A 17,486-nucleotide genomic window follows, 5' to 3' on the forward strand; every position below is an offset into this window, starting at 1 on the left:
CTGTTGTGTTGTACCATCTTGACCTCAAATTGTTATTGAATTGTTGTTATCAAATTGTTAAAATGTTTCAGTGTAAAATGGCCTAGTGCTGTATCTGAAACCTGTTATATATATATACACACAATAGCGTACTCAGGAATTTATTTCGGAGGGGTCCAAACTGAATCTGAGGGTACTTTATATTAAAGTTCCTAAAATTGCCCCTAAAATTAGGTTAAACTTACACAAAAGTCGAAATTTCCGGACCCCCAGGACCCACTTCCTGCGTACGTTGACACTTTATGTGCGGTTCATGGTTCTAAAACAAACAGCTGAGTGTATTTAAAAAATTAACTGACGGAGAACTTGAATATCCGACTTTTTAAAATTGGTAACCGAAGTGCAGGATAGAAAAGTGAAGAATTTTGATATTTTGTTTAGTACAATCTTTCAGCTTTTGTAATCTGTTTACATGTTTTTTTGCAAAAAAAAAAAAAAATCATTATCCGTTCCGTTTTTGTTTTATGGCGAGCAACATTGAAACAAAAAATAAGTGTTTCTACAACTTCCAGTTTGAATAGTGGATTGACGCAGGAGATGGGTCTATTCTTGGGAGCCTAAGTCGATTTCAAAATAAATGAATAAATAAATAAACTTCTTGATATTTTTGTCCGGTTTTGCACTATGGAAAGCACTATTGATCCCGGAAATACTAGTAATTATCAACCACGTCCAGTTTCCATATAGTATTGCGGGTGGCACTGGTATGTTCTCTTGAGATATTGAATCGATTTAATAAAAAAATACATTTCTCGCTATCTATTACCTTTTCGTTATATAATGATAAACGTTCAGAAGGGAAATGGGTAATTTGATTTGACTTCACTTTCGGTAATTTCACTTTCGGTTTGAATTTAACGGAGAAGATGAAACCTGTTCTTTGGATACTGAATCGATTGCAAAAACCACTTCTCGATATCTCTTCAGTTTGATACCTGTCGACAGACGGATGGAAGGACATAGCTGTTCTATAAGACTTCCAACACTTATGCATAGTATAGTTTGGAAGTCTAAGAAGAGAGAAGGTTACAGCCGAAAAACGAAGACATTAGCGTAGGACTATAACGTATGGAAGTTTCTTCATTTGTGGATTAGGAAGTAACCTGCCAATGATGTTAGAACTTTTGAATCGTTTCTTTTTTTTTGGGGGGGGGGGGTAAAATGATACGTCAAGTTTTTTCAGACACGAAATTAGCGACAATATCGTGTTTGCTACGCGTAGATACACATTTTGTGAGATATCTATACCTGCCTAGCTGTTGTCTACACTTGGTATATTATAAATAAATAGGCGTTTTTGGAGAAACTATACTGTGTAGTATAGTTTTTCTCATTTTTCGCCAAACTGGTTTTTCTCTGACATGTGTCGTTTAAAGAAAACGATTCATTTGTGATAATGATGGCATCATACAATTTGGAAACAACTTTATTTTTAACTCAGTCTGTACATTAGAATTCAAAGTAACAAAACACATATTAGTAAATATGTTTTAACCAGTAAGCATTCAACTTAAAGGATGTTTCAGTTACTTTACAGTTCAAGACAGCTTATATTGAAACAGTTGAGTTAAGAAGAAGGATGAGAAATAACCTGTTCTGCGTTTGTTTACTTTTGTTATTGCTACGAACATGTTCTCGAAAATTGTAAAGATTCCTTTTAGGTGTTTGCTTTAAATTCATTGAAGTTAATTTTCACTTATCTATTCATATCCTACGTTTGCACAACTACTCGTGACAAACATTTTCACAAGATCTAATAACTGTCCTTGGTCACTGCATTGAGTTAAACGGTTCATGAGACAAGGTAAATATTTTATTTTATTTTATTTGCCAAAGGTTATCAACTAAACTTTACAATTGGTTAAAACGTACTTAATAAATGTTCCACAGAACAAGTAGTATTAAAAATGTTCAAAACTTTGTTGAATGAATGTAAAGGAAACGAAATAAAAATTGACATTATGTTACTCAATCATTGCTATATTGTGTAAGTAATTTGAAGGCAATACAGATATATTTAATCTCTAACTGTTGTTATTAAATCAAACAATCCCACAGTACAGTTGTAAGTCAGTCGACAATCACCTCCGGATTCACCTAATTGTTCTGCATCATAGTAATCATTGTGCAAGAGTTTGTTTCCGTTAGGAGTCGTTGATGGCCTAGAAGAAGATAGGTACAATAAATTCAGACAAGATTATGAAGTATTACGAAGTATGGAGTGTAGTTAGAGTTGAAGCTAAGAAAATATTTAGCTAGTGAAAGATGCACCAGTCGTAATGCTTTTTAGTGAGTATTTGCTTGGATATCAGTTTGCATACAAAACTGAAATACTGTATTATCAATCAAAATTGACCTTCGTTGGTAGAGAAGAAGTAATTAAATTTAACATTTTTAAAATCCATACTTTCTCAACTCGAAACAAGCAGAAATGGCATACGATAAAACTACATTTTTTCTTTGGCACGGCAGGGCGTAATGAATTTAGCACCATGCTTGGAGTCCCTTCATCCGCCAGATTTACCACATACTCATTTTACACAGGCTACGTGAAATCCAGAGCTGATTTGGAATGAAGGTAGTACAGGAAATAAACCTTCTCACCATGAAGAAAAGCGTGAACGTGAATGGGAAAGTCGCTTGCTAAATTTTGAAACTGAATCTTTTAGTTATGATAATTTAGCCAAATATGAAATAAAAAAAAATAAATGAATTTTGGAATTCTTGCTTCATATGTATATTTTAGGATTAAATAATTCATATCGGACTTCCAAAGAGAAACATCAAAGCAATTTAATGACCGTGTATATAACGACAACTCCCAGTCACGACCCCTCTTCAGTTTTATTAGAAAGAGGAAAAGAAAGATTGAGAAAGAAGAGAAGAAGCTAGGAGAAAGGAGGAAAAAAGGAAGAGGAAAAGGAGAAAGGAAGAAGGAACTAGAGATAAAGGATTACTGGGTAATTTTGGAAATATGGTAAAGGAACTTGGATAGTTATTAAAAAGGTGATTCATACTCGAATGTTATTACTTGAAGATCGTTTCTGAAATGATCTTGAAGAGAGATCCAGGCAATTGCACCAGTGGGAGTTGCCCTAACCCAGCCCAGGTGGCGAGAAGTTTTAATTTAATCGTTTGCCTGTCATTTCCCAAATGTTAAATAACCTTTATCGAGTATCTCAATTTTCATAATGGAGATCAAACACACATTTGAATCAGCAATAAATAAATAAATAAATAAATAAATAAATAAATAAATAAATAAATAAATAAATAAATAAATAATAAATAAAAATAGAAATAAATAAAATAAAATGAAATAAAATAAAGTAATGTATATATTTTTTACAAATAGAAGTTTTGAGATTTCTGAAAAGGCTGTCGTTATTCAGGCTCATCTTGTTATTTTGGCTTTTATCTCAGAGCCGATTAGACTACTTTAGGATTAGTTGTCTTTCAGAACTTCCATCATACACTAATACATATAACATGCTACTACACTCTTATTATAAACTCTACCTTAGTTAATCAATATTAAATGCTACCATTTAAAACTAAATTTATCATTCATTCACACTAGTGCTCTCAAACGGGTCGGGTTGACCCGACCCGACCCGTAACCCGACCCGACCCGAGTCGGGTCGGGTCAGGTCAACTCGGGTCGGGTTATCGGGTCGGGTCAGTCGGGTCAGCTCGGGTCGGGTCAATCGGGTCAACTCGGGTCGGGTTATTCGGGTCGGGTTGTCGGGTCAGCTCGGGTCGGGTTATCGGGTCGGGTCAATCGGGTCGGGTTATCGGGTCGGGTCACTCGGGTAGGGTTATCGGGTCGGGTTGTCGGGTCGGGTCAGTCGGGTTATCGGGTCGGGTTGTCGGCTCGGGTCAGTCGGGTCAGTTCCCTTTGGTCAACTAAGTTTAGGTTGAGTTTAAACTCGGCTGGAGTCGAAAGCTGCTGTTTTTCACTAGCGGCCTAATTAAAAATAGCAATTTTCAATTGATTTTATAGAAACCATAAATCTATTTTGAACACTTGCAGCTAGTGTTTTTATGATAAATGCTTATTTTTCTACTTGTGTGTACTTTAATTTTTAAATGTGGAAGATTGATTTTACCAATCGACTGTAATATTAATATCTACGCCAATATGGAGTCTGGATTTAGAACAAAACTAGAAGTTGTTTAAGCAACGCCAAAAGAGAGATTGGATATGAACGACCAAGCCCAAGCAGGGCCGCAGTGGCTCAGTGGTAGAGAATTCATCTCTGGTGCATGGTGTCCAGTAGCGTAGCTAGAGTTTTTTTCAGGGGGGGGCAATGAAGGGCCCAAGAGGATTTTGAGGGGGACATCTCCAATATATATATATATATATATATATATATATATATATATATATATATATATATATATATATATATGTGTGTGTGTGTGTGTATATATATATATTCAAGGTGAATGTTTCAATCTTTATTGTTCATGATTTTACTCTTTGGAAAACAGTGAAAATATAAGAATTTAGTACCTCAAACAACTAGGATTCATTAATGCAATTGATTTCTAATATAAGTAAATAGTTATTTAATCATGGCGTTTAAAATATGTGTAGCTGGTTGACTTAAGTGGAAGCAAATACACTTTTACAGGTAAAGAAAATAACTTATAGGTTCATGCCTCTACTTGAAGAGGATCTTTCTATTCGTGTGGGCAGCAGCAAACATATCCACAACTTGTTAAAGATCTAACGATTTAGCAATTTTCTTCTCAATATAAAGTAACACTAAGTTTTTCAACCTATCATGAGTCATTGACTTGCGTATACAAGTCTTTAATCTTTTCAAAGAAGAGAATGACCTTTCACATGTAGCACTAGAAACTGATATAATCACAGAGATGATACCTAGCTTGTAGGTTTCTAGGAATGCGTTTTTGTAGACACAAAGAAGATCAACGAAATTCGTTAAGGAATCAGCTTTCGTTTTCTTCTCGTCTTCATACAACTTAATTGTTAGAGCAACCCACATTATGCTTTATTTCTTGTTTAATTAAGCTTTTTTTTAAATTATGCTTTATTGTTAATTTCAATGATTATTTTACATTAATCGTGTATAATGTATATTTATTATACATCAAATATTCTAAATATTTGATCCATTTATTGATTTTTTTTGCAACTAGTTTCTCTCATATTTAATGAACTTTCTACTTAATTCATTGTAAAGAGATGTGCTTTGCTCGAATAAATTTTTTCTATCATTTGTGTGCGCCTTACAGGTACATATATACAGAAAGGGAAAGTAAAAGATGCCACCAAAAAGTACAGAAAGTGCTTAAGTTCAAAAAGTAAACATAATACAGTGATGACGCCAGAAGGGGGCAAGGGGGGCGAGCGCCCCCCTAGTAGCTACTTCTGCCCCCTGACTGCCACCTAGACTACTCCCCAGACTCGTACAATCTTTAAACATTCTTCATGTAGTATTATATATCAGTATCATAACCAATCTCATTGACAAATTGTAGTCTACTTTCCATGAATTTACTATGTGGCAGATTAATCCTCAAGCTTTCTTCTTTGAGCGCCTGGGTATGCACGCATATTTCTGTTTTCTAATTTAGACCCTTTTGAGGTAAATTTTAGTTATACTTCTTTCTTATGATTTTTAATAATTGTGCCTAGCGAACAATAGTAGATTTGGTCGACTTGTTTTCTTCTCATTGGATCAACTTCGATTGGAAACAAAAGAAAGGTAAAACCAGTTACGTAACTTGTTTGTATTTGTCCAGGTTTGAAGTTTTCAGTTTCATATTTTGTTTTATTTAAAACTTCTTTTTTCTGAAACATTATTCTCGGCTTCCAATATTCAGAGGATGTGCTTATAACAGCTTGAGTTTGCAACTACCAGGGCTTAATTTTTTGAAGGAGATAAAAAGAGTTGTGTTTTCCCTTCCTGCAAATGATAATAATAAAATTATTTAATGAAATTGATTCCCAATAAAATGTATTGTCAGAGTGCTGATCTTTAGTTAGTAATTGGTTTATACTAGTGCTCCTTTACTTATTTTGTTTCAAAGTACTGACGTGACGTCTACCATATTGACTAGGAACTGCTGAAAAATTCGTAGCCCAACCCAGAAGGAGTGCACGTGGATTGGTGAAGTTTTACTTCTTCTTCTCTTCCCCCGAGAGTCAATATACTACCTTGTACAGTGCTCCAGCTTTTGCAGAAAAGTTAAAAAAATCTAGCTTTCCTCGCACCACTGTTCGTAGCACTACCCCTATCAGATCTAAAATGGCGTCTTTCAAGTGTTATTTAAGTTTGGGAAATAAGTACACGTAATAGTTAAGCAGAGTTAATCTGCGGAATAAGAATGATGCGGAGCTAGACGTTGAAATCCTAGATTATGCAATGTCAGTTATGTTCGCAGGGCCTTTATGGACAGGTGCATTCTCCTGAAGGAACAGAATTCCTTTCTTTTCATTTTCCGCAGCGTTGAACTTTGAATTTTTCTTTCAGTTTTGTAAGTAATGTAGAGATTCTAGATTAAATATCTGACCATTGAGGAGGTAGTCTACCACTCCATACTTATACCAGAAGAATGTTCCAAACAGTTTCTCAACCTACTTCTGTGTCTTGAACTTCTTGGGGCGATGGAGAAATGAGTGCTACTACTCCATTGACTGTTGTTCCGATTCAGGATCATAGTGGTACAACCATATTTCATCTATGATTACTATTCGTCAGCGAAATTGATCAGCATTACGGTCAGATTGGAAGAATACTTCTATTAATGCCGTTACCCTTTTATTTTCCTGACATATATTTTGGGAACCCATTATGCCGAGAACTTGCGCATACCCAAGCCATTCTGAATTATGCTACCGACGAGTTCCAAAGAAATGCCCAGAATCCCTGACACAAGTTTTGCTGAGAAGGTAAAAACTGAGAAAGCGAGGTGCAGACCTCAGACTATAATAAATATAAATAGCTTAAATTATTTTTGTCACACAAAAACTGGGGTGGCTTAGGCCCTCCGGCCCCGGGCTATATCCACCACTAGCTGAAATGCTGCAATTTTCAAGAATAATGTCACAAATTGCATCCATGATTCCAGGAAGAGTCATTGCTTTTAATCATTCTGGATGTAAAGCATAATTTGTTGAGAAATTGCTACGTTTATACTAAGCCAGTTACTTCTTCACCATTATATATAACGGAGGAGAGTCCCGTGGTGTTTCACTGATTTCCTAATTAATTTACTTCGGTGACTTTCCTTGGTGGAACAAAAATGTTATAACAGTAAGGATCTGGATGTTCGTGAAATTATCTGTTTGGGCACACATAATCACTTCAGAGGCCTGAGAAACAATAAGAATTTCATTATTAATATGAAAATTTATATTTGTACATACAGAGATATGTTTTTCTAAACTACGGTTTCATTTTTCTACCTAGTACCTACACTTCTTCTGGATTGGACTACGACATTTTCAGCAGCTCCTCGTAAATTCTCTCTCTGGCTCTCTCTCTACATATATATATATATATATATATATATATATATATATATATATATATATATATATATATATATATATATATATATAGAGAGAGAGAGAGAGAGAGAGAGAGAGAGAGAGAGAGGGAGAGAGCAAGAGATACGTAGCATATAGACGAATGTGTTACTTGTAGCATACGCGAAAGTAATTCAATTTATGTTTAGGCTTCAAAAGTTTCATTGAAAAATATTTCATGTGCAGACGTTACTTATTTGTTAGTTACAAATTTTATTTGAAATAAGTTTAATTTATAATTATATAGATCTAACATAAAAACAGCAACGAAATACACAATGTAATGTAAAATAAGTCAAACGTAATAAATATGTCATTTTTGGTATGGCAAATAGCCGCCCCCCGAAAATGTATCTGCCCCTCCTTTGCCCCCCTAAGAACTTAAAGCTGGCATCGGAGTTCTTGCATACTATTCATTGTTGGTGGAAAAATTTCTTCTTTTACTTTCTTTTCTCCACATCAAAGGATTACACCGAAAAGTTTACAGAAATGAAAATAAGCTTTTCATTGTTGCATTGTTACGTTCTCAATGATTTTGCATTGTAAAAATTGGCTTTAAAAATATTAACACAGTATGTTAAACTTTCAGTTAAAGAGAATTTTCCAAGAATTGTGCTATATATTTTAAATTATGCTTTATACTTTATTTTCTAAAATTATGCTTTTAAAACTAGTTTCCCAATGTGAGTGCATTTTGGCGTTCACCCAGTGTCGTGACCATAGTGCTCTCACACGGGTCGGGTTGACCCGACCCGACCCGACTCGGATCGGGTCAGTTCGGGTCGGGTTACGGGTCGGGTCGGGTCGGGTCAACTCGGGTCGGGTCAGTTCGGGTCGGGTTGTCGGGTCAGGCTACTCGGGTCGGGTTGTCGGGTTGGGTCAGCTCGGGTCGGGTTGTCGGGTCGGGTCAATCGGGTCAGCTCGGGTCGGGTTATTCGGGTCAGGTTGTCGGGTCGGGTAAACCGGGTCAGCTCGGGTCGGTTTATCGGGTCAGGTCAATCAGATCGGATCACGGTTCGGGTCAGTCGGGTCGGGTCGAATCATCGGGTCGGGTCGGATCATCGGATCGGGTCAGTCAATTCGGGTCACGGGTCGGGTCGGGTCGGTCTTCAACCCGACCCGACCCGACCCGTTGAGAGCACTAATTCACACACACGCACATACATACAGAACAGCGTATCGACAAGGGTGAAAATAGTTTAAAAGAAACCATCTAACTATAATTTGGTGAACATTTATTACATCTACTGAGAAAATAAACACAGAATTTTGTGAACATGCGATAAGTATAGGTATAAATGTATCAATCCTCATATGAAATTGAGCATCAGGAATGTAATATTATATATGTATATACTAACAGACAGATGAAAGAAAATAAAACTATACATATATATATATAAAACATTAACTGCTGGTAAAATATGATATAAATCCCTAAATAACGTTACATCCTACAATTTTCTAAGTCAGCGTTTCCCAACCGGTGTGCCGCGAATGGACCGCTGGTGTGCCGCGAGGAAATCGAAACAAAATTATTAGTTCTAAAGCAACCAAATTGCAAGACAAGAAAAAAGGTACATTTTTGTATTTCACATTACTGTGAATTTCTACCATGGAAAAAATTACTGGAATTGTAATATATTTTTCTACATCTATTACTATGTAGCAGGCAGTATTTCGACTCGTACACATTTCCACGGTTAGCTGCTATGTTACACTTCAATTGAGAGTCATACTAACAGCGAGAAATGGAAGCACTTGTACGGTACGCAAGTGAACGTTCATAGAACGCTCATTCGCACGTGAATAACAGATCAACACTTTGTTCAACAGGTGTGCTTTGACTTCGACGCATCGCAAGCTGTGTGATTGCAATAATATGCACCGGTTTTGGTTTAAACAGCAAAGTTAAAAGTACAAGACATTTGTTTGTTCGTTCGTTATTTAGTGATCTTCGTTCTTAGGGAAAAGCGGGATACAGTTTTCGAAAAAGAAAGCGTATTTTTAAAAATCTGAGTCCTATATTTCATTGCAATTGTTTGGTATTTTAAAATTAGAATAAAAAATAAGCATAATGAATTAGCATAGGGGAAAACCAGTGATCGAGCTTTCATCTCTGTGAGAAGGAGATTAGTAATCACAGAAAAAAAATTACCATGATATTTTATATTTGCAAATAATAATAATAATAATAATAATAATAATAATAATAATAATAATAATAATAATAATAATAATAATAATAATAATAATAATAATAATAATATGTGTGTGCCGCGAGAATTCGAGTTACACTCGTTGTGTGCCGCAAGTTGAAAAAGGTTGGGAAACGCTGTTCTAAGTAAAAGAAAAAAATTGAAATGAGGGTTATAATGAGTCTTTTTCTCATATATGAAAAATTTTAATTAATTCTATGAGTCCTCTCTGGTACATTTAAACGAGCTATGATATCATACATATTCTTAAGGCACCCTTTCTGGTGTCCATGCATTTAACTTCATTTCATTTTAAGATTCATACATGAGATTATATTTTTTAATCGTAACTGACACATTCGAAGTTCGTAGTAGTATTTATTAACACATTTCTTCTATATCTGGGATTAAGAGAGCAAAGTTTTGTCACTAATACCACGGTGACTATGTTACTTATTAGGTCATTCCGCTTACTATTCCATTCACTATCTTTCAGTCAATATCACCTTGTATCACCAGGTGCACACATTTATTATTAGATTCACACAATGTGTAAAGAAAGGGGAATTTTCCAAGTCCAGAAGAATTTTCGTTTGTATTGAGAACACGACTACTGAGGTGGGAAACACTGATCAAGTTTGAAGATTCGTATGGAAGGGAAGGAATCGAAATGTAATGCCGCAGGAGGATTTCAGTTTACTAACTTAAAGTTAGATTTAATAATACATTAGGGTTACGATGACCTGCCTTAATCCATGCTACATGCAATGAGTGTAATACAGACGATGTTAGCTGTTACACATGTTACTTAATACCATTACAAAGATCAGAGAGAGTATCTAACATGCGGCGGTATTTTCTAACATTCACCTTTTACATTTATTGGATATTCCGGAACTATGGCAACCAAGAACCGTTCGGAGTAGATACCAAGACCCTTTACATATATTTGTCTACTCAATTCACCATTATACTTTTATTTTAATATCATATTTATATTCCACTCATATTTATATATCAATATACATATACTCAATAATTATTTAAACTTTCAAATTAATAACCCCGACAAATTAAATTTTTAGTTTGCAACACTTCACATAAGAAAATCCGAATATATCACATATTTAACTAAGTGGCCGCACATAATGATAAAATTAATATTCTCAAGCATTTTATTTAAACTGGGAGACATTTAATTCGCAGCAGGCACGTAAACACAGAATATGTATAAATATATGATTCTAAAATGTTGATACTACTTTTTGGCCTAGACAACTACAACGACATTCAAGTTTATGGTTACCTATGGAACCAAAAGTAGAAATGACTGATAATTCAACGGAGAATTCCAAATGGATAATGATAAAGAAACGAAAGTAAAATTTAATCATGTACAGAACCATTGCTCGCTATTGCAGTGGATCAAAATATGATGGAAAACGGTCTCTTGATATTCAACATCAACGAATACCTCAACGAATCCTGTCTCGCGACATCTCAGTTGGTAATTCAGGTTCAAAAGATATATGTTAAGTGGTTGATATTTGTCAAGTTCAAAACTTGGGGGGAGGTTGAAAAATTTAAAAAAAATCTTGAAGAGCATAGAGGGATAGATAGGGAAGAGAGAGAAAAAGCGGCGCGTCAAAAAATAAGATAAGACACTAAAACTTCGAAGATAAGTGGTCGAATTTCGACATACAATAATTCACAGCCAAATATACTTGCATATGCCGAAAAAGTAGGTCTACTAAATTGCGTGGCCTAAGATAAATATCTCCAATGCGTGACGAGTCTGCCCTCAATGGAATTTTTATAAAGACAAATGCTTTATGGAAATCCCACCCGTCACTGTATCCGGTCAAAACGCCATTGGAAACTCCAGCCCTACCGGAAGGTCAGTATGGTCTCTTAATTTAGATTTTTTTTAAAGAAAAATTATCCGACTCCTCACAAACTGAGAGAAGTTACGAGTAAAGTATGGAAAACTAGACTAAAGTAAATAAAACAGAAGAAATACTAACAGGGATTTGACAAAAATAAAAAATACATAAAATAAATTTTGTACTAGTAAGTTGTCTGCAAAATCTTACTAGTAGGTCCCAAATCCGCAAGGGTGCCAACCTTGTAGCTTCAACTGATTTCTAAACACTATATCTACTAGAAGTAGAAGAAATGAAAATTCATGGACATTGGGTATTTTAGACAATCTGGTACGGTATAACGAGAGTCTGCTGTAATAAATTTTCTACTTGATTCAACCCATCCACTCTGTCACCTCTGAGAACAGCAATGAACTTAGCTTAATCAGCTGACGTGAAAAAAATTTCAGAGTTGCAGAGTAGTATCGCAAACGTAAACTGAACGCGTATATTTGAACTGTACAATTCTGCAAACAACTGTTCGGTTCTGTAATTAACTAGAAAATATTCGGAATCGTTTGCTATATGACCACTATTCGTATTGTCAGGCCTGATGATCAGTGAGTATGTACGTTTACTATTAAGGTCAAGCCAGAAAGTGAAAATACGATCCATCGTTTTTCCATGACACACTCTACTCACACGATATTCTAACTAGTGCTGTCGAAATCGGTTTTTGAAAAAACCGAAAACCGGTTTTTGAAAAAAGTGAAATTTCATAAAACCGAAATGTCGGTTTTGAAAACCGCATTTGCGGTTTCGGTTTTCAAAACCGCATTTGCGGTTTCGGTTTCGAAAACCGCTTTTGCGGTTTCGGTTTTGAAAACCGCATTTGCGGTTTCGGTTTCGAAAACCGCTTTTGCGGTTTCGGTTTTAAAAACCGCATTTGCGGTTTCGGTTTTGGAAACCGCTTTTGCGGTTTCGGTTTTGAAAACCGCATTTGCGGTTTCGGTTTTGAAAACCGCATTTGCGGTTTCGGTTTCTGAAAACCGCATTTGCGGTTTCGGTTTTGAAAACCGCATCTGCGGTTTCGGTTTTGAAAACCGATTTTCTCAAAAACCGAAAACTGCAGAAGTCACAAAAATTCGACAGCACTAATATCAAGTAACGACGAGGAAACAGCAAAGAATCTTTCCCATCTTCGGCTCACAGTTGCCAGATGGAGGGAAATTTTCCCCGGCGTAGGGAAAAAATGCTCAAAATTTGCAGAGGTGAAAGAAGATATTTTTTCTTAAAATGTCTTAACGTGTAGGGAAATTCTTGTTCAGTATTCTTTTACAATTGGCAGAATAAAAAAAATAAGTTGCAGTTTCTCACAAAGAGGCACGGCTATCGTTATTGGGAAGTAAAAAGATATAGAATAAAATATGATCGGTGTTCCCTTCACGTATGAACTATTGCAGGTGTCTGGGACTTGCGATAAGAAACCAGTCAACACCAGTGTTGCCAGACCGGTCAGTTGGAAAAGCAGGAGATTCGAAAATGAAAAACAGGAGAAAGCAGTAGACACATACAGTGGTGGCGTTTGAAAGTAAATCCGGGGGGGGGGAATAAAATTTGTCATTATTAAGAGGACAGTAGTCAAAACAAGCAATCTAGAATTCATTTCCGATGAACTACGTTAAGCAAATGAAAGTGAAAAGTCCCGATTTATATTAATATTGATACAAACATGTGTGAAGTAAAACGTAGTGAAAGAGCAAAGTGGAGTGGGAAAATGTGTTTTCATGCACGTAGCGATAACGTAGCTATATTGTGCAGTCACACGTGACCGTGGCGTAAGACGATTTCTTGCTGACGATCGCGGAGAAACGATCTAAGCCACTCTTCCAGCCCAAGTCCCAATTTAAAGAACACTTACTTGTAAATCTTACAGAAAGTCATAAAAACGCTAACCATAATGCATATAGAGAATGACGTACGGTTGTATTCTTTGGATTCATATTATATACAGTAAAGCTCTTTAACTATGTGCTCTACAGAGCTTTGTGTATTATAACAGAAATTTCGTCTTTTTATGTGAGGAAATATTGAAAATTCAATATTAATAATAATATATTTCTTCAACTTCTCGAAGTAAGGAAAAAGCAGAAGATTGTTCACTTTTCATTTACTTTCGCAGTAGATAAGTAGAATGTAGAAAAAGCAGGAGATCTTCTGCAAAATCAGTAGGTCTGGCAACACTGGTCAACACATGCAAAACCACAACATTCACATTTATCGGAGTGGCAACAAATCAACAATAAAATTGTGAATTGCGATCTAATTTTTTTCTTTTCTTTTTTCTAAGAAAGGGAGGTGGTGTTTTTTTGTTAACAAAAGAAAGAGTGGCAGTACTATTTAGAAACAAAGTGAAAGAATAATGATAATATAAAAGATCTCAATCTAAGTGGATGAGATTTCAAATTGAATTTCATGAGTTGCAGGTGTAGTGATCTTAAATAGGGATATCCATCATCTGGTGTTTCCTTTCTACAAGTCACACCGATAAATCTGTTAACTGCCAATCCAGCTATATTTAATAATTATTATCATGCCACGACCATCTGGAGATTCCCAATCCCGACCACATTGCTACGCACCACGACCAGGGGACTTGGCAGCGTACCTATCGATATCCAGGCCAACATAAATTCTAAATCTATTTGGAACCGTCTCGTGTTGCCTTGGTGATGTTAATAGTCGTGACCCGGCAATGTGAAGGGACGGCTACAGTAGAATATTACCCGATTTTTGCGGGTACCACCCGATTGTCAGGTTCCCTCGCTATCTTAATCACGAAAAACCACCTGCTTTTTGGGATTGGAGAAAAATCTAAGACGACTTAGTGAATAAAGTGTTGGTATATTCAACGTAAACCGCTACACCTTTGACAATCTTAATCGCGATTGAGTTAAATTTGGAATTGCGCTCAGGCTCAGGCTGTGAGCTATCTGAGCAGTGCGCGGGTGTAGGGTCATTCGCTAATAAGAGATCTGCTCTAATGCACAATAGTTTTCTTTGTGTAATTCATGTGTTTTTAATGTAATGTATTGGAGGTTCTATACGAATGAATATTCTTTTGTAGATGTTGTGACAAACATACTTGAATTATTCATGCCTTCATAAGCTACAAGAATGCCGAACGACAATTTCAAGTGTAACTTAAACGACACTTATAGAAGCGAATTTACGTATGTTAGCCAGGGCAGAACTCAGTTTGAAGCAAAATGTACACTCTGGAAAACTTAGTTTCGTTTGAAAAGTAGGCTGCAGGGAAGCAAAGTGGGCCCCACCTGATTTTTATATATTTTGTAAACTAGATCACGAGGAACACGAATCTGGAGTTTTGACATTCCGACTTCCGGAGCTCGAGATATTAAAACTAAGTTTAATATAGATATATTCTCTATACGAAACATATTATGTCCTGTGAGATATATATAAAGGTAACCAAGAAAGTTCTGTCGCTTTTTGTGGATGTCTGTGTTCAATTGATCCTTACACCGTGAGTTGAATGCGAATGGAGAAAAGGCGAAGGTCAGATGTTGGTGTGGGTATATCCAACATTCTACCTGCTTGTGGCAGTTCAGTTACAACGTGAACTTGTGTAAGGACAGAGTGAATATGGAACCTCCACAGCGTCATAAGGGTGTGTATGCTGTACGAGTTCAAACTTGGATCAAACGCCACTGCAGTGGGGCGGAAGATATCTCAGGCCTTTCGTGAGGGTGTCGTGATTACGCAGACAGTGCAAGGGTGGTTTAGAAAGTTTAAGGACGGTGACAAAACACTCACGAAAGACGCACCACGTGCCGGAAGACCAACACATTTACAAAATGAAGATGTTCAGGTAGCAATTGAGGCGAACAGTGGAGAGACCTGTGAGGAACTGGGGCTAACATTCAATGTGAGTGGAGAAACCATCCGGCAGCACCTCCATCAACTTGGGAAACACTACAATTTGAGTCTATTGGGCCCACATGAATTAACTCCGGGCCAGAAGACTACGCGTGCAGACACCTGTGTTTTTTTGCTGTCTCGTCTGAGGAAGAAGCCATTTCTGGACAGGATGTTGACATGTGATGAGAAGCTCCATGGCGTCGTCATCATTCGTTAAAATTCCATGAACTGGTTCCAAAACAGCTGAAACCAGTAATGCAGCAGAAAGTCCTGCTGTGTGTTTGGTGGACTGCTCGCGACATCGTGCATCGGGAACTGCTACCGGCTTGTCAGAGCAGAACATTAATGCAACTGTATACTGTCAGCAGTTGAACCGTGTTCAAGAAAAACTCAAAACCCTGGAGCCAGCACTTCTCAATCGCTAAGGGGTTCTCCCGTTACGGGACAACGCTAAGCCCCACATGATTAGAGTGACCTGGGACACCATCCTACTCCTTAAATGGGAAACACTATTGCAACCGCCATACTCCCTGGACAGTGCACCGTCCGATTATCCCTGAACCATTTCTTGGACACTCACATTAGAGAACTAAAGTTCAACTCCGTAGTAAAGGTGCAAAATGCACTTGATACCTTCTTTGCTTCACGGCAAACCAAGTTCTACCGCGAAGGAATCCATGCCCATCCCGAACATTTTTCAGAAGGTCGTTGATACTGATGGGTACTATTTTTGATCTCCCAAGTACGTCTTAGGCAGGGGTGTAGCCACGGGGGGCCTATCGGTGCCAGGCTCCCCAAATGATTTCCTGGCCACCCTAATGACCAGATGTTAAAACATCATCGTGAGATTACTTCGCTTCAGTCATTTAAAAATAGCAATGTTTACATATAATTAATAATTTACGGTAAAATAGTACGGAAAAATAGTATTTTACCATACCGATCACAAAATAGTATGGTATTTCTTCCTTATAGATATCCGAAAATAGTATGGTATAATTTTTGTGACAGTAGATTACACAATTTACGGCGATTTGTATTTAACAGTTTGAAGACAAACTTTTTGACAAGGTACTATAAATTCTATGAAATGAAATGAAATCTTTGAGTTTAACGTCCCACGCCTATGCCGGTTAGGCCAAAGGAGATGGTGATTATGAGAAATGAATGAAATGGTGGAATGAAGAAAGTGGGAGGAAACGGAACCCCGAGAAAACCCATGAGCACGGTGTTTGTCCACCACAAAGTCCACACGGCGCTAGCTGGGATCGAACCAGGGAACCCTGAGCCACCGCGCCCCCCACTATAAATTCTATCATAAAACAATGGTACTATACTAAATCGTAAGTACATTATATTATTTATATGCTGTAATTAGTGTTTCAAGAAAACTTTTTATCAGATGGAAAATTTGGTGAAAAGCAGCGTTTTTATTCAGTTTTTCAGTTTGGATTTCATTCGCTTTTTAAAATGCTATTTCTTGTAAAACAGGAAGTGAGATATAGCTGTTAATAAAATAATTACGTCTTTTTAGTCACGAATAATAAATAAACATTTTTTTTTTCAGAAAATCTTAAAATAAATTAAGTGCAATTTCAAAGAAAATCAGCCTTATGTATAAAATTAACCAAGAAAGTTCTGTCGCTTTTTGCGTAGGTCTGCGATAGTTGGCCCTCACTGGCGGCCGGGTTTCGTCGAGTGGAAACATATATCTCGTGTCGGGGTGTTGAAGTACCACCGCGTAGCAGCGACCAGCGAGAACTTCGTCTTGGTCCGCACTTCTTAGATTCTTCGCGGAGAATCGTGAAGGGACCAACACGAACTGTCGCCAGTCATGTGTATGCGGTTATTATTATATATTATTTTTTGCTGACGAATTGT

At 36.7% G+C, this 17,486-nt stretch overlaps 1 protein-coding gene across 1 annotated transcript in view; it reads right to left on the bottom strand.

Annotated features, from left to right (window-relative positions):
• Positions 1-1,570: 1,570 nt before the first annotated feature.
• Positions 1,571-17,486, bottom strand: part of LOC145665767 (uncharacterized) — a 153,424-nt gene continuing 137,508 nt past the window's right edge. The window contains exon 6 of the mRNA XM_081732895.1: positions 1,571-2,201. Within this exon, the coding sequence (XP_081589021.1) occupies positions 2,057-2,201 (145 nt within the window). The 3' untranslated portion in view covers positions 1,571-2,056. The remainder of the gene's footprint in view (positions 2,202-17,486) is intronic.

Source organism: Thermobia domestica, chromosome 12 (assembly GCF_964235325.1).
Source record: "Thermobia domestica chromosome 12, izTheDome1.hap1.1, whole genome shotgun sequence".
Taxonomy (NCBI): Eukaryota; Metazoa; Arthropoda; class Insecta; order Zygentoma; family Lepismatidae; genus Thermobia; species Thermobia domestica.